Genomic DNA, 25788 nt, shown 5'->3' on the forward strand with positions numbered 1-25788 from the left:
GCCTATCACCACTATGTCTTGCCTATCACCACTGTCTAAGTCTTGCCTATCACCACTATGTCTTGCCTATCACCACTGTCTAAGTCTTGCCTATCACCACTGTCTAAATCTTACCTATCACCACTGTCTAAGTCTTGCCTATCACCACTGTCTAAGTCTTGCCTATCACCACTGTCTAAGTCTTGCCTATCACCACTGTCTAAGTCTTGCCTATCACCACTGTCTAAGTCTTGCCTATCACCACTGTCTAAGTCTTGCCTATTACCACTGTCTAAGTCTTGCCTATCACCACTGTCTAAGTCTTGCCTATCACCACTGTCCTAAGTCTTGCCTATCACCACTAAGTCTTGCCTATCACCACTGTCTAAGTCTTGCCTATCACCACTGTCTAAGTCTTGCCTATCACCACTGTCTAAATCTTGCCTATCACCACTGTCTAAGTCTTGCCTATCACCACTGTCTAAGTCTTGCCTATCACCACTATGTCTTGCCTATCACCACTGTCTAAGTCTTACCTATCACCACTATGTCTTGCCTATCACCACTGTCTAAGTCTTGCCTATCACCACTGTCTAAGTCTTGCCTATCACCACTGTCTAAGTCTTGCCTATCACCACTATGTCTTGCCTATCACCACTGTCTAAGTCTTACCTATCACCACTATGTCTTGCCTATCACCACTGTCTAAGTCTTGCCTATCACCACTGTCTAAGTCTTACCTATCACCACTGTCTAAGTCTTGCCTATCACCACTGTCTAAGTCTTGCCTATCACCACGGTCTAAGTCTTGTCTATCACCACGGTCTAAGTCTTGCCTATCACCACTGTCTAAGTCTTGCCTACCACCACTGTCTAAGTCTTGCCTATCACCACTGTCTAAGTCTTGCCTATCACCACTGCCTAAGTCTTGCCTATCACCACTGTCTAAGTCTTGCCTATCACCACGGTCTAAGTCTTGCCTATCACCACTGTCTAAGTCTTGCCTATCACCACTGTCTAAGTCTTGCCTATCACCACTGTCTAAGTCTTGCCTATCACCACTGTCTAAGTCTTGCCTATCACCACTGTCTAAGTCTTGCCTATCACCACTGTCTAAGTCTTGGCTATCACCACTGTCTAAGTCTTGCCTATCACCACTGTCTAAGTCTTGCCTATCACCACTGTCTAAGTCTTGCCTATCACCACTGTCTAAGTCTTGCCTATAACCACTGTCTAAGTCTTGCCTATCACCACTGTCTAAGTCTTGCCTATCACCACTATGTCTTGCCTATCACCACTGTCTAAGTCTTACCTATCACCACTATGTCTTGTCTATCACCACTGTCTAAGTCTTGCCTATCACCACTAAGTCTTGCCTATCACCACTGTCTAAGTCTTACCTATCACCACTATGTCTTGCCTATCACCACTGTCTAAGTCTTGCCTATCACCACTGTCTAAGTCTTACCTATCACCACTGTCTAAGTCTTGCCTATCACCACTGTCTAAGTCTTGCCTATCACCACGGTCTAAGTCTTGTCTATCACCACGGTCTAAGTCTTGCCTATCACCACTGTCTAAGTCTTGCCTACCACCACTGTCTAAGTCTTGCCTATCACCACTGTCTAAGTCTTGCCTATCACCACTGCCTAAGTCTTGCCTATCACCACTGTCTAAGTCTTGCCTATCACCACGGTCTAAGTCTTGCCTATCACCACTGTCTAAGTCTTGCCTATCACCACTGTCTAAGTCTTGCCTATCACCACTGTCTAAGTCTTGCCTATCACCATTGTCTAAGTCTTGCCTATCACCACTGTCTAAGTCTTGCCTATCACCACTGTCTAAGTCTTGGCTATCACCACTGTCTAAGTCTTGCCTATCACCACTGTCTAAGTCTTGCCTATCACCACTGTCTAAGTCTTGCCTATCACCACTGTCTAAGTCTTGCCTATAACCACTGTCTAAGTCTTGCCTATCACCACTGTCTAAGTCTTGCCTATCACCACTATGTCTTGCCTATCACCACTGTCTAAGTCTTACCTATCACCACTATGTCTTGTCTATCACCACTGTCTACGTCTTGCCTATCACCACTAAGTCTTGCCTATCACCACTGTCTAAATCTTGCCTATCACCACTGTCTAAGTCTTGCCTATCACCACTGTCTAAGTCTTGCCTATCACCACTATGTCTTGCCTATCACCACTGTCTAAGTCTTGCCTATCGCCACTGTCTAAGTCTTGCCTATCACCACTGTCTAAGTCTTGCCTATCACCACTAAGTCTTGCCTATCACCACTGTCTAAGTCTTGCCTATCACCACTGTCTAAATCTTGCCTATCACCACTGTCTAAGTCTTGCCTATCACCACTGTCTAAGTCTTGCCTATCACCACTATGTCTTGCCTATCACCACTGTCTAAGTCTTGCCTATCACCACTGTCTAAGTCTTGCCTATCACCACTGTCTAAGTCTTGCCTATCACCACTATGTCTTGCCTATCACCACTGTCTAAGTCTTGCCTATCACCACTGTCTAAGTCTTGCCTATCACCACTGTCTAAGTCTTGCCTATCACCACTGTCAATATTGTTCCAGCTCCGTCAAAGATGGCCTCTGAGCCATCGGCGGTGACGTAATTCCCCCCCCCCCTTCCCATCTGACCTGTCACATGACTAACACTCGCAGCACGTGGTCTAATGTTGACGTCTTCCCGCCCAATGCCAACAGCCATTATCGTTAGCTGCAGCCATACCACAATCCTCCGTTGTTACATCACTGGCCCACAAGGGGTAAAGGTCAAAAGGTCAAACGCAGACGTCATTTACAAAAACAAACAAAAACGTTGAGATTTAAACACAGCGGAAGATACGATAATTTGTGGTCGAGACACGCCCTGGTGTAACTGGCAGACAGATAGCGCGGGTTCGAATACCACCGAGTTTATTTGGTAATCGGGTTCGAAACCACGCGGCATGGAGGGCGATGTCGGAAAGTTAGACGGTCACAGTGACAGTATACCTGCAACATACTTGTCGTGGTCCATCCGTCAGGTGTTACTTAATTCCGTCAGGTGTCAGTTAGTTCCGTCAGGTGTTACTTAATTCCGTCAGGTGTCAGTTAGTTCCGTCAGGTGTTAGTTCCGTCAGGTGTTAGTTCCGTCAGGTGTTAGTTAGTTCCGTCAGGTGTTAGTTCCATCAGGTGTTAGTTTACGTCAGGTGTTAGTTCCTTCAGGTGTTAGTTAGTTTCGTCAGGTGTCCGTTAGTTTCGTCAGGTGTTAAATAGTTCCGTCAGGTGTTAGTTCCGTCAGGTGTTAGTTCCGTCAGGTGTTAGTTAGTTCCGTCAGGTGTTAGTTAGTTCCGTCAGGTGTTAGTTAGTTCCGTCAGGTGTTAGTTCCGTCAGGTGTTAGTTAGTTCCGTCAGGTGTTAATTAGTTCCGTCAGGTTTTAGTTAGTTCCGTCAGGTGTTAGTTAGTTCCGTCAGATGTTAGTTCCGTCAGGTGTTAGTTCCGTCAGGTGTCCGTTAGTTCCGTCAGGTGTTAGTTCCGTCAGGTGTTAGTTCCGTCAGGTGTCAGTTAGTTCCGTCAGGTGTCAGTTCCGTCAGGTGTCAGTTAGTTCCGTCAGGTGTTAGTTCCGTCAGGTGTTAGTTCCGTCAGGTGTTAGTTAGTTCCGTCAGGTGTCAGTTCCGTCAGGTGTTAGTTAGTTCCGTCAGGTGTCAGTTCCGTCAGGTGTTAGTTAGTTCCGTCAGGTGTCAGTTCCGTCAGGTGTTAGTTAGTTCCGTCAGGTGTTAGTTAGTTCCGTCAGGTGTTAGTTCCGTCAAATGTCAGTTCCGTGAGGCGTCAGACCAATCAGGCCTAAAACAGAAACTTTTCCGGCTACTCGGGATTTTCTCCGCAAAACCTTGCCAATCCCGAACCCACAAAGCTAGGCGCCATCAGTGCACTCCCCCTCCTAGAAATGACTCCTGGTTTGTCTCCCTTATTTACACACTGGGTGGACGTTTGTACTGTCTTAGTAGCACTTGTGTGAGTGTTCATTAGTGGTTAAAGGTGGGGGGGGGGGGGGCAGTAGCACTTGTGTGAGTGTTCATTAGTGGTTAAAGGGGGTGGGGGGTTAGTTTGGTCTTTCTTCTGTGTTTTAAATAGAAAACTCAACAAAATGACTTTATTGACCTGGTAAACTTTACACTCCTAGGGGGGGGGGGGGGGGGGCAAGCAGAGGGGTGGGGATGGGTCAGTAATTGGGACGCTACACTTTTGCATTTTAAAAAAAGTAGTGTCAGAAAATGAGTTTTAAGCCGTTATTTTGCGTTTTGGAAAACTTTTTTTTTTTAATTTATTTGTGTTTTGTTTAGTTTTTTTTTTTTTTTTTTTTTTTTTTAAATCACATTGTTGACTCGGCGCAGTCAATATTTTCGAAAGATATCGATTTAAAATAAAAAAATTGAAAGTTCAATTTTGAGGGGGGTTTTGGCCATAGATGTGACGTCATTTTCGGGTGGGGTGGGGCTGACTTTTTGCGACGATGTGTGACGTTACGGAAGAGGTGAAAATCATCACAAAAAGCATGACGTCACTTATTGATGACCCCCCTCCCCCTCCATATTTGAGATGGGGTTGACTTTTTATCTTGGTTTATATGGTTACATGTTAATGTTAAGGTTGGAATCAATTAGACCTACACTTAGCGAGTGACCGGCTTCTACTGATAGTTGGCCTACACCATGGCATTCAAATACGTATTGCATGGATCAATATTTACGGTAAATTGAAATTTAAAAAAAAAAATTCAAACAAAAAAAATAATTAAAAAAACACTATATATATATATATATATATATATATATATATATATATATATATATATATATATATATATATATATATACAAGCGCCATCGGATGGGTCGAAAACAGGCGCGGCATCTGATTCAAGGAAAACAAAAAAAAATGTAGTTGTAACTGTTGTTAAAACTGCTTGTTTTAAAAATAATTTTTAAAAATATATTTTTTAAATTTATATTCATTAAAAAAAATGTCGATTTGAACGTGCGGGTCGCAGTCGCCGATGTGCGGATGACTAAAGTCACGTGTCCAGAGTTGAAATCGTGTCAACCAAACGGCCGCCCAGGTCCTTATCCAGTCCTCCAGCGGGGCCCTGAGCTGTATCGTATTGATTGAGTGGGCGAGGGGCAGTAACTCGAGGGCTCTCTCTTACTCAAGGGCCGACACAGCGTTAAGGGCCCTTACGAAATAATTACACCCCCCTCCCTGAAAAAAATTGTTTTTTTTTTTTTTTCTTACGTAGGTTGCAGTGGCGGGTGCGTGCTGGCTAACACGACCGGTGTCTTCTTCACCCTCCCACCCTCACCCTCCCATCCTCACCCTCCCATCCTCACCCTCCCACGCACAGTATCGCTAAAACAAAAGGGCATATTTGGGACCAGAAAAGGGGCGGAGTCTAGGGTTACGTATCCTGGCTTACGATTGGTCGTCTTCGCTGGCGTTTGTTGTTTTTTTTTTTCCTCCTCGCCTCCTCGCCAGCGCAATTTGGTGAATGAAGCGGCGGCGTGACGTACGGCCGGAACATACTCGAGAGAGGTGGGTTTCATACTTGCCTAAACTTTCTTATATAAACATGACCCCTGACCTCCTGATTAGCCGCGGTATATATGCAAGGGACACAACACCTTGTCTAACCAATTCTTGTCAACGCTGTTCGTTACTATGGTGATACGTCCACAAGTTTATTTTATTTTTTTTCTAAACGTTGTTGGATGATTTGATTTGATATTTTTGAAAATCTGAAGATCTTTTTTGTGTAGGGTAAGATGTAATGTTTGTTTTATCTTACTGTTTGTGATCCTCGTCTAGTATGATCTTTTGTGTGATCTTGCACCCGTGAGCGATATTTCGCCAAGTGTTAGATCTAGAGCTAGATCTTTATTCTAGTGCTTGATCTGGATTATTAATCAAAAAAACTATTTTTTTACATGTTTTTTTTTTGGTCTATGATCTTTGATCAAGTGATTATTGCATGAAATCATATCAGCAGTAGATCTATAATCTTATGTGTAGAGTAGGATTTTTTCCCCTTATGCATATGGCTCCGTATTCACTTTGTTTAATATGCATAACTTGCGCTAAGTGAGTATACATAAACATATTTATTCTAAGAATTACATTTTGTTATTTTTAAAGTATATTTTTGTATTCAGTTGTTTTTTTTTTCGAAAAAAAAAACAATTTGTGACAATTTTTTTTCTACCAAAACGTGTGCTATTTTTTTTTTCTAATATTTTTTTTTCTACCAAAACTTGTGCTATTTTTAAAGACCAAACGCTTTTCTCTGCTCACACAAACACTCTCACACGCGCAAAACTACTCACGCGCACCCACAATAAGAGAAACGGCTAAACTAGTTAACTTAGGAAAAAACAGGTTTTTAAAAAAGATGTGCCCTTCTTGCACTGAGAGTGTCAGTGCAGTACCAGATTCATGTTTTGTTGGCATTTCTGTTAATACAATTGATACTGGCAGGAAAATACTCGATACCGTATTGTTTTAACACAGATCTAGAAAACACAAACACCAATCTAAAAAAATAACTGATAGATCTACCTGTACTGAATTGTTGTTTTTTTTTATTTCAAAAAGTATCTATACAAGTTAGTTACAACACCGTCATAAAAGAAATACAGGGAAATAGTGTACCGTTGTTTTTGAGTGGGGTTTTTTTTTTTTTTTTTTTTTGTTTCCAAGAGACCACACATTTTTTAAATCCGAAAACTTCGAGTTGTCGGTTCCGGGGCTGACTCGAGTTGGGTGAAGTAGAGTCGGCGAATCGCACATTATCATCATATGCCAAGTACTCCATAGTAATAGATGAACTGTGAGTCATCTGTTGTTAGGACCGTCAAGTCTTAAATAGGGACTTTTTGGGGGCGTTAACCTAATTCCCCCCCCCCCCCCACACACACACACCCAACCCTACTCACCCCTAACTCCCACTATTTATGTCCTGTAATAGCTGTTTCTGAGATTTCGTTCGTCAAAAAACTCGACACTTACAGCCCTCTGACATTTACTGTAAAACTTGTATGTTTCCCCCTCGTGTAACTTTAGTGCCTTAACAAAATGTAAAGTGATATGGCATGATTAAATTGATACACCAAAACATCAAATATTGAACACAATCTGACGCCTTGACCATTTACAATGTATAGAAATAGGTAGCTTTCCTTGTCTTTGCTTCTAATACATAATGCGAAGGTTTTCAACTAGACACCTTCTTGTATGTGTTATCATATTGTCCATTCAGACAACCCGATTTGGCTCAGTAACATTCTCATTTTTAATTGTTACGTTATTTTTACTACTCGATAGTATTCTTATTCGGTATGTAACTTTCTACATTGCACTGTGGAATTATTATTTGGCTCTAAAACTTCCTTATTTGGCATGTAAATTTCTTATTTGGCATGTAAGTTTCTTCATTGGCACGGTGGGATTATTATTTGGTTCCATAACATTCTATTTGGCTTGAAAATTTATGTCTTTTGGCCTGTATCTTTCTTTATTGACACTGTGAAATTATTATTTGGCTCCATAACATTCTTATTTGGCTTGAAAATTTCTTTTTTTTTTGGCATGTAAGTTTCTTTATTGGCACGGTGGAATTATTGGCACCGTGGCATTATTATTTGGCTCTCTAACTCTCTCATTAGGGCAGGTAAGTTTTATATTTGACAGGCAACTTTCTTCTTTGAAATTATTATTTGGTTCCATAACTTTCTTTTTTTTTTTCATATCTGGCTCAGTTATATTCTCATTATACCTCGCAACATTATTATTTGGCACCGGGACATTCTTTTAACTAAATATTATTATTTAGCCTGCAGAAATTGTAATTGGGCAGCAAATGAGCAGGTTACATTGTGGCAAGTACTCAGTCATTTACAACTTCTTAAGAAAAAATAAATATACTCGCTAAGTTTACAGAATGTTGGTATCCCGGGGAGCGGTCGTAGCTTCGGAATATCAATGAATATCAATACCCCCATCCCATCAACATACCTGATAAACTAATAGCGATTTTTTGTGTTCAAATACTACAGTTCAAGTTCGTTCACTCGAACACTGTTCGTTCCAAAGCATTGTTCGGAATCTGTAATTTTGTTCCAGTGAGATTTTCTTTACGGCCGGGCGCTAGACGCCAAAAGCACTGCAACATTTTTTTAAAGTCTCCCCTTCTACCAACTAGAGACCAGGTTGGGCCCACCCATTACATCAGCCTTCTTTATACACCACTGCGAAATCTCCACTTGACTCTTGATTCGAAAATGAGTGCTTTACTAATTATTGATATTTTAGATAATCCAAACAATTATAAGCTAAATACAAGTAGTATCGGATTTAAAAAAAAAACATTCTAAATTATCAGTCAGAGGCGTAGGCAGTAGGGGTGCAGAGGTAGCTGCCGCTCCCCCAGGGAGACTTTTATTATAAAAAAACGGCGCCTTTTGTATGTAACTGTATTCAGTAAAATATTAAAACTAACTAGTATTTAGTAAAAAAAATATCTACATTTTGATAATAAAATTAAATTTTGGCGCCGTTTTATTAACTCACCAATCCCCCACTGCTACGTTAAAATGTGTGTTCTCTTGTTATTACCTGACACAGACTAAAATATAAATAGCACACCATTATCATACATTAAAATACTTCAAAAGCAAACAACAAAGGAACACAAAAAAGGTGCGTACAAGCATGGTCCAAACAGAGGTACACAGAAGGCACAGGCCTTGAAGTACCACCCGTATTACAACTTGGAATAATCGGCCGCACTCTGTCGAGATGGGGACAGTTGATAGAATGGTACACTTCGCCGTTTTGTAGTACCCTCCACCTCTAGCTCGGCTAATGTCGCTCCATATCGCTCCCTGCAATCTAGAACCTGAACACTAGTTTGTACGGCAGTCTTAGGAAATACTTTATGGGGCCACCCTGTAGTAATGGCATTCACGCGAACATTTATATATATATATATATATATATATATATATATATATATATATATATATATATATATATATATATATATATATATATATATATATATATATATATATATATAAATATATATATATATGTATATATATATATATATATATATATATATATATATATATATATATATATATATATATATATATATATATATATATATATATATATATATATATATATATATATATATATATATATATATATATATATATATATATATATATATATATATATATATATATATATATATTGTTGTCAAGAATTGTTTTATTTTATAAATAATTAACTTTGCAATCAGCTTAAAAATTAATTAATTGCTAAAAAAAAGTTGAGGTGCCGAGAGAGAATCCTGCGGAATCATTTCCGCTAAGGAACTTTATGTTAAAAAAAATTCTTATGAAGCTAACGTTATGCCTTGTACAAGTCTGGATACTCTGGTTATAGCAATTACCCTTATCTGACTTGGTGATCAATAGTGTAGGTGAAGTAGAGTCCACCTGCTTCTGTGAGCTCGGCATATGAAGAAATGGTGTGGACAGTTTCATGCTCATCCTTGTTTACTCTTCTACACATTGAGCGTGCAATGTGTAAGTTGTAATCTAAAAGTTAATGTGTAAGTTGCGAAGAAAAAAAAGGCGAAGAAAAAAAATAACTCAAAACATTTTGGATTTTTCACACGATCAAACGGAAAATGTAAACAAAGATGGCTTAACTAGGTCAAGCAGATGTTCAAAAGTATAAAATATATTTTTTTAAACATTTACCGGAAGTAGTTAAGAGAAGTGGAGATTATAGAACCAAATTCATGACCCAACTGTATGACCAATCAAAGGTTGTGTTACTAAAGGGTTCAAATGTCGTGTTGGTATAAGTAAATAGAAAAGTAGCGTTGAAGGATAAAAGTACTCTGCGAATTCTCTGTATAGGTCTAATTGCCAATGTTTTAAACATTTATTCAAAAAATACGTAATGTATTAATCTTGCTCAAAGTCAGTAGCAGATGCGCACGCAGGTTTTAGGGTTAGAAAGATCGGTGAGTCAAAAAAGGGATATGTATATATATATATATATATATATATATATATATATATATATATATACCGCCCCCCCCCCCCCCCGAACGAAATAGAACGTATATAGGAAATACATATTTTTCCCAGTGCTCGCCCACCCTTACAATGTGGGGTGGGGGTGGGGGAATGGAAGAACACCCCCCACCCCCCGCACGAAGAGATGCCTTAAAGAAACTAGAAACTCTAATCACAGCAAACATTAGCCTTGTCCTTACATACTTACAAATGCTTCTTTATATTTTCAATTAGTTAATTAATCTTAGAAGTCTTAATCCATAATCTGGCGTACCCACGTAGTTTTCATCTTGGTTTAGTTCAATTTTAAATAGATGAGGTAAAAAAAAAAGTAAAATACTCTTTCGAATCGTACTCTCAGGTGTCAGGTAAAGTAGAGTTCATCTGTTTCAGTGACCTCAGCCGCGCCTTTTCCTTCCCTAACGTGAGTCAGGTACCCATCAGAGCTGGGTGGACTCCGGGACGTACTACTGACTCAGCGCCAGATCCGAACTCTAGACTTTTCGTTAGCAGTCGAACGCTCTACCACCTAACCTCGCCGTCCCTAAGGTGGTTGAGGGCAAAACCTTATCCTAATTTAATTGAACTCAACCGAATCCAACGGCTGCAATATGCACTCACGTAATTCCAACCGTACGATTCGGTAATGGTTTTTTAGTCAGGGGCGGGTAATTTAGTGATATCATGATTAATTTCCCTTGCTTTTTCTTCTCCGGGGGGAATATAGACTATATCCACCCCCCCCCCCCTCCCCTTCCGTATAGTGCACACGCCTGTAAAGACAATCACAATCACGCAAGGGCGAGAACTCCAGCAGCACGAATGGTTTACCTGTTGATGATGTCATCACAATGTCTTTAAACTTTACAACCGCCCACATAAATCAAACCCTCCATCCGCTCCCCCCCCCCCCAACCCCCCACTTTTCTTTAGAATCAAATTTCAACTCCCCGTGTACATTACACCCCCCATTTCTTCCCTATCTTGTAAATTTATCCTACACCCTCCTGCCGATTATACCTCGCATTGCGCCGCTCATCTGTTGAAATTGAAAGCAGAAAGGCGGGAATAATGTCAGACGTCGGTTCCCTCCCGCTGACAACGAGTGACGGCTTCAGCAGACGATACACAACACACACACACACACGCGACCCGGGCCGGCTGGCGAAGCGTCGTGGTTCGTCTGGCTGTCGCGTGCTAGAAGTGTTCTTTCATTGGACATGGTCAGCTGGTCGTTTGGTCGTCTGCTGCAAATGCTTGGTCGTCTACCCGACCGTCTGATATTTTAAATGGATGAATCGTTGTGTATTTGGAACGTGTTTGTTTAGAGTATGTTTAGAATTGTTATCTGGATTCGCCAAGTCGTAAGTCTTTTCCTTCTTGTTTTTAATTTTATTTTTTAAAACTTAGAAACGATCTATAACTTTTAGGCCTGTCTAAACTTTTTAACGTTTTTTTTTTTAATTTAATAATTTTCAATTAGTTTAAAATAAGTAAAAGTTTTTGACATTAATTTTTATAAAAAAATAAGCTAAATCTATTCAAGAATTCCTATTTTTGTGTAGATATTTATTTTTCTTGACTAGTTGCTATGGACACCGGAAAACGCCTTTCAAAGTTTCATATTATGACATTTAAACATCCTCGATACGTTTTATTGTTTTTCTGCTTGCATTCGCTTTACCGTTCAAAACACTTCACAATTTGCTTTTCAAACTGTCAAAACACTATAAATGAAAAGAATGTTGAATGAATATACCTGCTAGGAAAATTAAAGCATTCAATTAATTTGTATGTAATTTTACGCAACTTTGCTCTGACGAAGCATACGATACTGTTAAATAAGTTGTGTCAGTCATAATGTTACTGTTATATGAGGTGCTGTACCTGTAATATAATACTGTTATATGAGGTGTTGTAACTGTATTATAATACTGTTATATCAGGTGTAGCTGAATTATAATACTGTTATATGAGATGATGTACCTAGGTTATAATACTGTTATATGAGGTGCCGTACCTGTATTATAATACTGTTATATGAGGTGCTGTACCTATGTTATATAACTGTTATATGAGGTGCTGTACCTATGTTATATAACTGTTATATGAGGTACTGTACCTGTTATATGAGGTGATGTACCTATGTCATAATACTGTTATATGAGGTGCCGTACTTGTATTATAATACTGTTATATGAGGTGTTGTAACTATTATAATACTGTTATAAGCGCTGTTCCTGTACTATACTACTGTGCCAGCACAAACTATTATATGAAACACTGTGCCTGTCTGATAACATTGATATATTAAATGATGTACCAGTATTACTATACGGTAACAAGAAGTACTGCACTAAAATACCAGCCTAGTATCATGGTGTTGGGACTGTAGATAACCGTTAACATTTTATTTATGTTTTGAAGTCCGGTTGTTGTTTCCACATTCCTGTTAGACTTTACCTTTACCTTGGATATCTAAATCTTTGGTAATTCACTCACTTCCTGTTTCTTCTGTTCTGTTAATTAGCTGTCTTCTTTTTATCCATAGTATACTTCACGCCTTCCTTCAAAAATCCACCTTCCACCTCCTTTTCATCTCAGCCCAACTTTCATCTTACAGCCCTCCCCACAAGCACGTCATCAAAAACCACCCCCTCCCCATCTTTCTCCAAAAAACCACACCCTTCCCCATCTTTCTGAAAAACCACCTACCCCCATCTTATCGAAAAACCACCCTCCCCCATCTTTCTCCAAAACCACCCCCTCCCCATTTTTCTTCAAAACCACCCACCCCCATCTTTCTCCATAAACCACCCCTCTCCATTTTTATCCAAAACCACCCCTCCCCATCTTACTCCAAAAACCACCCACCCCCATCTTTCTCCAAAAACCACTATCCTCGTCCCTCTTCAATAAAAAAAAACCACACTTCATCTTTCTACTTTCTCCACCACCCTCCTCTCACCACCCACGCCTCCCTCCCCCCACATCAACAAAACTCACCACAACACAGTTTGTCCGCTACCCACACATTCTCCATCCCCCCACCCCCACTCTCCAATCCTCAAATAACCACGACCCCCCCCTCTACTCCTTACAGCATGACGTAGTCTCAGCCTCCTCCCTCCCTCCCTCCCCCCCCCCCCTAGAGTAGGCGTATCGGACAATGTATCTTATCTAATTGCCAGCATCGCCCAGCCTCAGTTTAATTGCTAATATTATTCCCTGTTTATTTTCAGATTATAAATATTCGGGACAGCAACTCTCCCCACTGTCTGCACATTTACATTTAATTTTCAAATTAAGGGAGCGGAACTCTGCGAGATAGCTCTGGAACAATCTCGGGACAATCTTCTATCTGCTGGCGATCGCTGCCCCCACCCACGCGATATATAAAAGTGAACTCATCACGAGCGTTTCACTGAAATAGTGAAACCAGAAGAAATAAAACCTGCAATTATTTTTATTTTTTTATAATTTGCTTTTTGTGAAGGAAAAAACGGAAGATATTGGTGACACGATTAAGGAACATCATATCGTGTAAAGAATCAAAGTGAGACTATCTCCTCCCACCAAGAACTAGAAAACACAACTAGAACTGCTCATGCAAAACGAATGAGCTGGAACTATTGCGTATTCAGAACTAGATAGTGAGACAGGTTCTAAAAGTGAGAGCACAGACACGGTTCTCAGATTTTAAAAGTGAGACCTAAGACACGGTTCTCAGATTTCAAAAGTGAGACCTAAGACACGGTTCTCAGATTTCAAAAGTGAGACCTAAGGCACGGTTCTCAGATTTCAAAAGTGAGACCTAAAAGACGGTTCTCAGATTTCAAAAGTGAGACCTAAGACACGGTTCTCAGATCTCAAAAGTGATACCCGCGGTATATTCACGAATCAAACCGACACCTCCCTGATTCCCCACCACTTAACACACCAGCATTGAGAGAGGGCTTTTGTGGAGCCGAGTATGACGCAAAGATCTCACTCTCCAGGACTCTCCCCCTGCTCGCCCCGCTTCCTCCAGTACTCACTCACCCTCCTCCTCCTCCTCGCCAGCCGCTCCCGTCCAGCTCACTCCAAGGCCGTCGTGGCGGCTGACCTTGACCTCGGCGACGAGCAGCACCGGGCCGTGGTCGAGGAGTTCAAAGGTAAAATTCTCCGCCATCTTGGACTAAGCGCCCGCCCCAACGTCAGCGTGGACCAGGGCTGGACGGCGTCCAACGTGACGGGGACTAAAATACGTCACTTCCTGCGTGGCATGAGGGCCAATGACGTCACCCACCTCGAGGACGGGGAAGATGTTCGAATCCACAGGTACCACAGCTCAGGTGAGTCACCAAAACATTTTATTTTTCATCCTCCCACATAGGGGTCGGCGTGGTCGAGTCGGTAAAGCTCATGGTTGCTAAACCGAAAAGTCTCGAGTTCGATCCCTCGGGCAGATGAGGCTCGTTAGCTGGGGACAGCCGCTCTTCTAGGAGAGACAACTCCAAAATCAAACAACTGCTGCCTTGTAGTTTGTTCTTGGTTGGACAAAGGCTATGGAAGCAAATCCAAAAAGAAAAGCAGGCTGAAATCGGAGTCAATGGCCTCAATGGCGCATAACCAGTTGACACGTAATCCTTAATTCTGATGGAGGCGTGGTCGAGTCAACAAAAGATCATGGTTGATAAATTCGAAAAAAGTCTCGAGTTCAAACCCTCTGGCAGATAAGGCGATCCCTTCCAACACTAAAAATTAAGAACGAAGAAGAAGATCCTCCCACGTTAATTTGAATCATATTTAGTTTCTTTTTTTTTACTTGACCATCAAATTTTAAGTTTTCTGAGGGTTACCGAGCAAGACATTTTGTTGACGACAGTCGCATTTTTATTTTTTTTCTGAAGTCATGCAAGCTAGACATATTTAGACGACCAAAACAATTACATTTGCTGAGGCCATCTAAGACATACATTTTTCGTGTGGCCATCATATTCTTAAAATGTAAACGTAAGAAAGATACCCAGTGTACACTTCTTAACTTAAGTTACTGACATATTCCCCTTCCATCTTTAACATCAAGTCCTTAGAAAACATTTATAAATAGATACTGGTTTCACTTATTCTTTCACTATCTATCTCGTATTTTCAAAGCCCTGTTTATAAAATAACAGAAATAATTTGCATTTGTAGTTTTAAAAAACAAGACGTATTTAATTGCAACGTTACAGATGGTTGAACGCAGCTTCAAAACATTCAACCGGAACTCGGTTTTCCGTTTTTTTAAGTTGGGGGAATTTCCCAAAAAGATATTGTTCAATTTATTTATTTTTGTGTAGTTTTCGGTATTTAGTTTATCAAAATACCACCTCAGCACAAAGGAGCATGAAATTATGATATATAATATAACTATAGTTAAAAACAAAAAGATAAACATAATTTAACAAATTTTACCCACTATTTGTTTTTGGGGGAGGTAGGGTGGGGGGGGGGGGGGGTGGGAGGTGTGTTTTTGCTGAGCTGTTTTACGTACCAAACGTGCCTCCATCTTTGAAGTAACCTTCGCGTGCCTGGCAACCCCACCAAAGTGTTTGTTAATTGTCAAAACAGCCGCAATCTTCCAACGGTTTTTTATAAGCTTGTTATTTTCTTGTTATTTTTATCTGTTTAGTATATTAGAGTGTTAGGCTCCTGGAACAACTGGTGATTTTGTGATGTGTGGGGGTGGGGGGGGGGGGAGGGTGTTATGGGTAAAAGTGGGGGCAGAGTGGGGGGAATATTTGTTTTAGATTTATAATCTGAAAACATTATCTTTGTTAGTGTCGTATGTGTGTGTGTGTTTACTTTCAGCTGCTGGTATTTGTTGACGTGCATTTGGGGGTAACTAACATACCGTGAGAGTTGCCACTGTCCTTTAGAGTTGCCACTATCTTGATAGAGTTGCCACTTTCCTGATAGTTGCGTCTTCACTGATAGAGTTGCCACTGTCTTGATAGAGTTGCCACTTTCCTGATACAGTTGCCACTACCCTGATAGAGTTGCCACTGCCCTGATAGAGTTGCAACTACCATAATACAGTTGCCACTATCTTGATAGAGTAGCCACTACCCTGATAGAGTTGCCACTACCCTAATAGAGTTGCCACTACCCTGATAGAGTTGCCACTGTTCTAAAGAGTTGCCACTACCCTGATAGAGTTGCCACTACCTTGATAGAGTTGCCACTGTCATATAGAGTTGCCACTGTCTCATAGAGTTGCCTCTACCCTAATAGAGTTGCCACTACCCTGATAGAGTTGCCACTGTCCTATAGAGTTGCCACTACCCTGATAGAGTTGCCACTGTCCTATAGAGTTGCCACTACCCTAATAGAGTTGCCACTACCCTGATAGAATTGCCACTGTCCTGATAGAGTTGCCTATGCCCAATAGAGTTACCACTACCCTGATAGAGCTGCCACTACCCTGATAGACCCTGTGCTATTAATATCACTACACTATATTAGCGAGCCACTCTACTTCAGCTACCTCTGCACTATAACCTCAACCCATGTATTGAAAATATTTACTAAAATAGCTGTAGTTCACAAACAAATAGTCAGGTAAAACGAGACCTCCAAAGTCCTGTTTGAAGTCTAATCAAACAAAACTTATGCATTACGCCCACACTTTTAATAGATTTTTAATGATAAACAATACGTTCTAAGAATAGAGTTCAACATAAGAGCTCAGATTTTAGCCTGTTACAGCTTATATTTGGGCTAACAATCGGGCCGGATGGATGGAATAAGATTCGAAACTTTAAACAACGTAAAATTGTTGCTTTTCGGAACTAAAAATTGAACGTTTAAGAAGTTTAAGGCACTTTGTTAGTTAAGAATCCAACCTTTAAGATAGGGGTCTTTGGGGGCTAAGAATCCAACCTTTAAGATAGGGGTCTTTGGGGGCTAAGAATCCAACCTTTAAGATAGGGGTCTTTGGGGGCTAAGAATCCAACCTTTAAGATAGGGGTCTTTGGGGGCTAAGAATCCAACCTTTAAGATATGTGTCTTTGGGGGCTAAGGAACATTTTGGGGGTTTGATTATAGCCTGATTTTTATTCAAGACTTGTCACGGTCTGGTTATTTCCGTGCCAACGCCACGCGCTAATGATGTATCCTTCACGGTCGAATGACCCCGTCCATACAATAGACATCCGCCAGCAATCGCGAGATCCGCTGTCCTGATAGTGCGCTGAAAATATTGTCAACACCGAGGGCCGTAGAACGGTTTTTTTTTTGTGTCGGTATGCATTGGAAAGTCTTACGGTAAAGTTTAGCGAGTTCGCATTTCTTTTTGTTGTTTGTTAGTTGCGTGGTTGGTCCATGGCGTAAGGAAGGAATGTTCGCTGAATCTAAACAAAAGTGTTGCTTGATAATGCCACTGTAATGGGATCGTCTTTCAAACGGGTGATTGGTTGCCAGTAATAAAGTATTAACTAGAACTATCTGCTAGTAAAATAAGGAGTGTTCGGGCGGTAAAGAGTAGGACTTCTAACCTGAAGGTCTCGTGTTCGGATCCTTGGTGGGTGTCTTTAGTTAAACCTAAAGCGGACGCCCTAACGCTATAAATTATAAACTTTTTTGTATAAAGATATTGTAAATATCAAATAAGGGTATAGAAACGCCGTGTAGGCTTTAGAAAGGATAGAACAACAATGCACTCAGCTGATTGGTAGTTGTTAGCAATGTGAGCTCTTTGTGTAGTGTTACTAGGGCGTTGATGTCGGAGGTTTTGTTGAGTTTATAAAACAATTCAGTGAGTTTAAATGGAACTCAAAACGCTTGATTATTTCAAGTGAAACTTAAAATAATGCTATTAAATGAAATAAATCGTAGAATATTTCATAACTTATTTTAATTTGTTAAATAAATCAACAAAAAAAAAGCGCCGCTTTATCTGTAATGCTGTTAGGTGGAGCGCCCGCCCCTATGCACCCCTACTGGTAACGCCACTGAGCTGAGAGTTGAAAAGAACAAAACAATGTCGTAGGCTGTCTGTGGTTTAAAAAACAAGACGTGTTGGTGTATTAATTGAAACAAATCTCCATCAGATGGGAGATCGATGTATGAAATCGATGCCTGAACTCGCGGCGGGGGGGGGGGGCTGAGTGGAGACAGTCTAAGGTGATCTACCGTGGCGTAATCCCAACGTACTGGGGGTGGGGGGACGGGACTATTTTTAACGCTAATCATAGGTAGAAATAGACTCGGATCGATGGCACTCGAACTTGTCTGCCGTTTAGCACACGTATGTATGTATGCACTCACACATAGACATACACGCACTTAAGGTAGACACAGGTGATGGAGGTGGAGTGGATGTCGCGGATGAGTGCACACGAGGATTTTTAAAACTGAGCAGTTTTTTGTTGTTTTGGTTTTTTTTTTGTTTTTTTTTAGTGGAATGGAAGTGTCGTTGAGTGATTTTTTTACTACCTGTCTAGGGATGATGTTAGCAGTAATGATCGTGGTAGCTGTTGAGTAGTGATTGTGGTAGATGGGCAGTGATTGTTGTGTCTGGGCAGTGATTGTAGTAGCTTTTTTAGCGATTTGGTATATGTTCAGTGATTTTGGTCGCTGGTTAGTGATTGTGGTAGATGGTCAGTAGTGATTGTGATAAATGGTCGATGATTGTTGTAGATGATTAATTATTGTGGTGACTGGTCAGCAATTATTGTGACTGGTCATTGGTTGTTTTGGCTGGTCAATGATTGTGTTGACTGGTCAGTGATTGTGGTGACTGGTTAGTGATTGTTTGACTGGTCAGTGATTGTTTTGGCTGGTCAGTGATTGTTTTGGCTGGCCAACAATTATTGTGACTGGTCAGTGATTGTGGTGACTGGTCAGTGATTGTGGTTACTGGTCAGTGATTGTGGTGACTTATCAGTGATTGTGGTGACTGGTCGGTGATTGTGGTGATTGTTCAGTGATTGTGGTGACTGGTCGGTGATTGTGGTGGCTGATCAGTGATTGTGGTGACTTATCAGTGATTGTGGTGACTGGTCGGTGATTGTGGTGATTGTTCAGTGATTGTGGTGACTGGTCGGTGATTGTGGTGGCTGATCAGTGATTGTGGTGACTTGTTATTGTGGTGACTGGTCAGTGATTGTGGTGACTGGTCAGTGATTGTGGTGACTGGTCAGTGATTGTGGTGACTGGTCAGTGATTGTGGTGACTGGTCAGTGATTGTGGTGACTGGTCAGTGATTGTGGTGACTGGTCAGTGATTGTGGTGACTGGTCAGTGATTGTTGTGACTGGTCAGTGATTGTGGTGACTGGTCAGTGATTGGTGACAGGACAGTGATTTAGTGTTGACAGGCTATTAGTGACTGTAATGTATGTTCGGTAGTGATTATTGTGGCGGGCCATTAATTATAATAATGCCTGATTAGTGGTGATTGTGGTAGCCTCTAATGGGTAATTACGGTATCTAATTAATTGTAATTGCGGCGACTGGTCTGTAATGACTGTGCTGATCTGATCTGTGAAAAATCTGTTTACGTTATTTAAATCATCACTGTCGTAATAATCAGCTGTTATTGACTTGTAAACACGAGGGTCACCATGACTTCAAATGACTGACAAAATAAACAGAAATTTACCGGATGTTGGGAGGGGGGGGGCAAACGATAGACGATATGTTAGGTAGAGTAGAGTGCAGGATTAGGGGTAGGCTGTAAAACTTCGGTTTGGTATAAGCACTAGCAGTTTTAAACAATTGATTAAAGTGCAAGATAGTGATGATGTATACATTATAGCCTTCACGGTGATGATTTCAAACGGAGTGATACGTTTATGTTTAGGGAGTTACACACTTGAGGTTAAATATTTTGGTAAAGAAAATGAGAGTGTTGAAAAATGTAAAAAGCTTCATTTATATTGTATTGATATATATATATATATAGATATATATATATATATAGATATAGATATATATATATATATATATATATATATATATATATATATATATATATATATATATATATATATATATATAATTGTTGATGTACAGCGTGGTCTAGCAGTAGAGCACGACATTTATTTTGTATGTCGTTTCTGGGTTCGAGTCCGTATGAGTCCACCCAGCTATAATGAGTACCTTACTTTAGTTAGGGAAGGTAAAGGCGGCTGGGCATACAACTGACCGCACTTTACCGTGATATGCCGATGTCACAGAAACATGTTAACTCTACTTCATCTACGCAAGCATGGTCCGAAAGAGTCAATTTGCTCTAGTGTGATGCTTCAGTCATCCTTTTCTCAGTTATTATTGTCTGTCTCTAGTACTTGGGGATAGCCTTTATATTTAGACATAGAATGTGAAGCGTCAATTCTTATTTTTTTTTGCTTAGGTTTTAATTTCTTTGTCTAGTAATTTCGAGTCGGTTTTTTTATGGAGTCGGTATTCTATGGAATCAGTATTCTATGTATTCAGTATTCCATTGAGTCAGTATTTTATGGAGTCAGTATTCTGTTTATTCAGTATTCCAAGGCCTCTGTATTTTAGAGTCAGTATTCCATTAAGTCAGTATTCTATGGAGTAAGTATTCCATTGAGTTAGTATTCTATGGAGTCAGTATTCTATGGAATCAGTATTCTATGGAGTCAGTATTCTATGGAATCAGTATTCTATGGAGTCAGTATTCTATGGAATCAGTATTCTATGGAGTCAGTATTCTATGGAGTCAGTATTCCATGGAGTCAGTATTCTATGGAGTCAGTATTCTAAGATGTCAGTATTCCATTGAGTCAGTATTCTATGGTCAGTATTCCATTGAGTCAGTATTTTATGGAGTCAGCATTCCATGGAGTCAGTATTCTATGGAGTCAGTATTCTATGGAGTTAGTATTCCATGGAGTCAGTATTCCATGGAGCCAGTATTCCATGGAGTCAGTATTCTATGGAGTCAGTATTCCATGGAGTCAGTATTCTATTGAGTCAGTATTCTATGGAGTCAGTATTCTATGGAGTCAGTATTCTATGGAGTCATTATTCTATGGAGTCAGTATTCCATGGAGTCAGTATTCTATGGAGTCAGTATTCTAAGATGTCAGTATTCTATGGAGTCAGTATTCTATGGAGTCAGTATTCTATGGAGTCAGTATTCCTTGGAGTCAGTAATCTATGGAGTCAGTATTCTATGGAGTCAGTATTCTATGGAGTCATTATTCTATGGAGTCAGTATTCCATGGAGTCAGTATTCTATGGAGTCAGTATTCTATGGAGTCAGTATTCTGTCTTTAGACAACTAGTATCAATCTCTGAGGCCAGTGTCGAATGCCTAATGTCAGTGTTTCACTGTCTGATAACCTTGTCTTATGTCAGTGTCAGATGTCTTGGCGTCACGTTTCAAATTTTAGTTGAAATTAAGTCTGATGTCAATGACTGGTGTCAGTGTCCGGTGTCAGAGATTAAAGTCAGTGTCATATGTCAGTGTCTCGTGTCAATGACTGGTGGCAGTGTCTCGTATTGACTGGGGAGGAGTTGTATTGGGGATTTATCAAATCACAGTCATCCCTACTTCAGTGGGTTTGGTATAAGCTGGGATATATTAGAATACACTTGGATAAACAGACATAATTATGTGATTCTAACTTCCCCGTTGTTTCTTGAGGTTAAAAACACATTTCTTGCCTTGTTAAAAAGAAACTTTACTTGTCCTGCATATAGCTAGTAAAAAAACTTTACTTTAGAAAAAAAATCACTCATGCCGTTAAACAAATTGCTTGCCCTAAATACATTAGGTAAAAAACTTTACTTGCCCTAAATACATCAAGTAAAAAACTTTACTTGCCCTAAATACAACCGGTAAACAAAACTTTACTTGCCCTAAATACAACCGGTAAACAAAACATTACTTGCCCTAAATACAACCGATAAACAAAACTTTACTTGCCCTAAATACAACCGGTAAACAAAACTTTACTTGCCCTAAATACATCAGGTAAAAAAAACTTTACTTGCCCTAAATACAACCGGTAAACAAAACTTTACTTGCCCTAAATACATCAGGTAAAAAAAAAAAACTTGCTTACCCTATATACATACATCAAGTAAAAAAAAAAGTAACTTGCTCCGTATAGCGCAGGTAGAACTTTCGCTGACTGCTTCAACTGCTTGTTAAGAAATAGGGCAATTACTCTCCAATTTTCTTCTATTATTATAGGCAAGATAAACATGCACCCGGGGGGACATAGCGGGCAAATCTTAGATTCCCCAGCGAGGGTCGGGCCATCTAGCTCAAATTGGTGGGAATGGATGAACAGCTAGAGCTTTTAGAGAAGAAATCATATTGATGTTGTTGTTTTTTTTTTTTTTCAGCTCCATTTTTTTCTTCTACGTGTATCCCCTTGTCTGTTCATTTAAAGCTAGCTTTCTACGTATTATTTTAAATTGTAAAATTTATCGGATTTTTTTTTAAAATACGTTTTCTTAAGCGCTCGCTTTCAAAATCTAAGTGTGGGATAATGTTTCCCCCCCCCCCCCCCCCCCCCCCGTACAGTCCAATAAACGAGACACACCCAAAATGAACAAATGCGCGCTGAATGCAAAAGGTGTTGGTTGTGATCTTGTTTGTCGAATCTCACGCCCCCCCCCCCCCCCCCCCCCACACACACACCCTCCTCGGTTCGTTGTCCTTGATTTTAAAAAATCCGTTTCGTACAATTGGCGTCACCCACGGGATTTGGAGGCGTTTTTGTTTCCGGTTAGAGACAATCAAATTCCGTGTGGGGAACGTGTGGGGGTGGAATCTGAAATTCTGATTGTTTTTTTTTTTTTAAATTATTTTTGGATCATTTTTTTTTAGGGTCGGGATCTGTCTTTCTTTTTTTGTTTTACTTATTTATTTTGCAATCGTAGTTCATAAAAGTCACATTTTAAACAATTGTTTTTGTAACTTTAAAAAAATATTGGGTTTTTTTTTGTTTTTTTTTAAATTATACTGTTGTTGTGGCATTTGACCCAGGTACACTTTAATTTAAAATACACTCTGTCATACGAAACCTGTGTACACAATCTTCAAACACCACGTACACTATCATATAAACCGTGCACTGTTATTTTAACATGAACACGTAGTCACGATAATTCAGTGTACATACTATAACATTCAGGCAATATTGCGTACACACTGTGACACTAAATCCGTGTACACACTGTGACACTAAGGCAACGTACACACGCTCAAATTAAAGACATGTACACATCGTCACACTATGGGCATGTACACTGTCACATTATGGATGTGTACACGCTGTCACACATAGGGCCTGTACACACTGTCACACTAAGGGCGTGTACACATTGTCACACTAAGGGCGTGTACACACTGTCACACTAAGGGCGTGTACACATTGTCACACTAAGGGCGTGTACACATTGTCATACTAAGGGCATGTACACACTGTCACACTAAGGGCGTGTACACACTGTCACACTAAGGGCGTGTACACATTGTCACACTAAGGGCGTGTACACACTGTCACACTAAGGGCGTGTACACACTGTCACACTATGGGCGTGTACACACTGTCACACTAAGTGCGTGTACACACTGTCACACTATGGGCGTGTACATACTGTCACACTAAAGGCGTGTACACACTGTCACATTAAAGGCGTGTACACACTGTCACACTAAGGGCGTGTACACACTGTCACACTAAGGGCGTGTACACACAGCCACTCTAAGGGCTATCACACTAAACATGTATAAATTCACATATCATACAATTGGCTTCCCTAAACATAGCCTTTGCCAAATTAATTAATTTCAAAGTGAACATTCTGATCGGTTCTATAACTTGAATGCTGGGTTGAACTGGGTTGTCTTTGTATGGCCCAGAGTGCTCCGTGACATAGGGTGTCTTCAGTGTGTGGATATAGTTTGGGGGGGGGGGGGGTGGTGAGGGGGTGATGCCTGGCACTCCCAACTCCAGATTACATAATTATATTAAATTTATTAGAAATATTATTGTATGATCGTGTGATGTCTTTCTATATTTACAGCAGTGGTTGGTTTGTTTGGTGTGGGTTGGTTGGGTAGGTTTGTTGGTTAGGTAGGGGGGTGGGTGGTTTGGTGTGGGTTGGTTGATTATGTAGGGGGTGGGTGGTTTGGTGTGGGTTGGTTGGTTGGTTGGTTAGGTAGGGGGGGTGGGTGGTTTGGTGTGGGTTGGTTGGTTAGGTAGGGGGGTGGGTGGTTTGGTGTGGGTTGGTTGATTAGGTGGGGGGGGGGGGTCGACGATTAGACGGGTGGATAAATGGTTGGGTTAGTGGGTGAAAATGTGGATAGATGTGTCGATGGATGGAAAGATGGATGAATGAACGGATGTGTGGGTGGATTAAAAAAAAAAGCAAAGTTACGCAATAGACTGTCTGTACTAAAGCAAAGAATGCAATAACCCCAGGATATCTTTATCCCTCGTTGGAATAAAATTCCTAGGTTAGCGTCGGGTTTGTCTACATTATAAAAAAATAAAAATCAACCGCTGGCATAAAATTTCGCGAGATCGTGTAACCCAAAAGAAAACATGGGCACACGACATCAACAAGGGTAGTGTGTTTGTAAAAAAAAAATATTTCATTCATACAAGTTCCGCTTGGTTGTCTAAACTCAAAACAGCAGCACCCTTCATTCAGAGAGAGAGGAGCGTTTGGTACGACCAAATTCCGCGCACATATTTCAGAAATCTAGCGCGGGCTAATATTGATAAACCGCGGGGTTTGGGTAGGTGGCGCTGTGTTTAATTAAAGCAGGTACATCAAGTTATAGACGGCGGTGTTACACGATCGCTGGGGAGAAATGGGGTCAAGTGGGGGTGTCTTGTTGAAGACGTGGGAGTTGGGGGGGGGGGGGGGCGTCTTAAGGTGAGGAGGGGGAAAGAGGTGCTGTTGTGAGGGGGGTTGAGGTGCTTATGGGTGGGCTGGGGGTAATTTTGTGATGGTGCTAGGGTGGGGGTTAAGAGTATTAGACGGCATATGTATAGAAATGTCTGCTCATTTGACCGGAAATTATTACAGGCAACCGTTAAATCATGCTGGGTAGGTTAAAAATCTCAAATTTCTTTCCTGTAGATGTCTTCAAACATCGAGCAAACGTTTCCTATAGATCATTCGACACATGGACCAAAAGTTTTCTATAGATTACTTGACACGTGGACCAAAAGTTTTCTATAGATTACTTGACACGTGGACCAAAAGTTTTCTATAGATTACTTGACACGTGGACCAAAAGTTTCCTAAAGATTACTTGACACGTGGACCAAAAGTTTCCTTAAGATTAATTAACACATGTACCAAAAGTTTCCTATAGATTACTTGACACGTGGACCAAAAGTTTTCTATAGATTACTTGACACGTGGACCAAAAGTTTCCTATAGATTACTTGACACGTGGACCAAAAGTTTTCTATAGATTACTTGACACGTGGACCAAAAGTTTCCTAAAGATTACTTGACACGTGGACCAAAAGTTTTCTATAGATTACTTGACACGTGGACCAAAAGTTTTCTATAGATTACTTGACACGTGGACCAAAAGTTTTCTATAGATTACTTGACACGTGGACCAAAAGTTTTCTATAGATTACTTGACACGTGGACCAAAAGTTTTCTATAGATTACTTGA

At 40.4% G+C, this 25788-nt stretch overlaps 2 protein-coding genes across 2 annotated transcripts in view; one reads left to right on the forward strand and one right to left on the reverse strand.

Annotated features, from left to right (window-relative positions):
- Nucleotides 1-715: 715 nt before the first annotated feature.
- Nucleotides 716-2710, reverse strand: LOC131957775 (eukaryotic translation initiation factor 3 subunit A-like). Its single transcript, XM_059322547.1, has 3 exons — nt 2657-2710; nt 1448-1995; nt 716-1247 (listed from the first exon to the last, which is right to left on the reverse strand). Exons 1-3 carry the CDS (start codon nt 2708-2710, stop codon nt 716-718), a joined length of 1134 nt encoding a protein of 377 aa, XP_059178530.1.
- Nucleotides 2711-13887: 11177 nt separating this feature from the next.
- Nucleotides 13888-25788, forward strand: part of LOC131957776 (inhibin beta A chain) — a 25676-nt gene continuing 13775 nt past the window's right edge. Inside the window, exon 1 of the mRNA XM_059322548.1 lies at nt 13888-14466. Coding sequence (XP_059178531.1) covers nt 14106-14466 — 361 coding nt within the window. The 5' untranslated portion in view covers nt 13888-14105. The remainder of the gene's footprint in view (nt 14467-25788) is intronic.

This window comes from Physella acuta, unplaced genomic scaffold (assembly GCF_028476545.2).
Source record: "Physella acuta isolate Inbredline_101_S28 unplaced genomic scaffold, ASM2847654v3 ptg001265l, whole genome shotgun sequence".
NCBI lineage: Eukaryota > Metazoa > Mollusca > Gastropoda > Physidae > Physella > Physella acuta.

Coding starts and splice junctions, on each gene's coding strand:
- LOC131957775 (XM_059322547.1), bottom strand. CDS start 2,710: ATGGCTGTTGGCATTGGGCGGGAAGACGTCAACATTAGACCACGTGCT. Junction 1,996..2,656: donor TTAGACCACGTGCTGCGAGT/GTTAGTCATGTG, acceptor CAGTGGTGATAG/GCAAGACATAGTGGTGATAG. Junction 1,248..1,447: donor GACTTAGACAGTGGTGATAG/GTAAGACTTAGA, acceptor TAGTGGTGATAG/GCAAGACTTAGACAGTGGTG.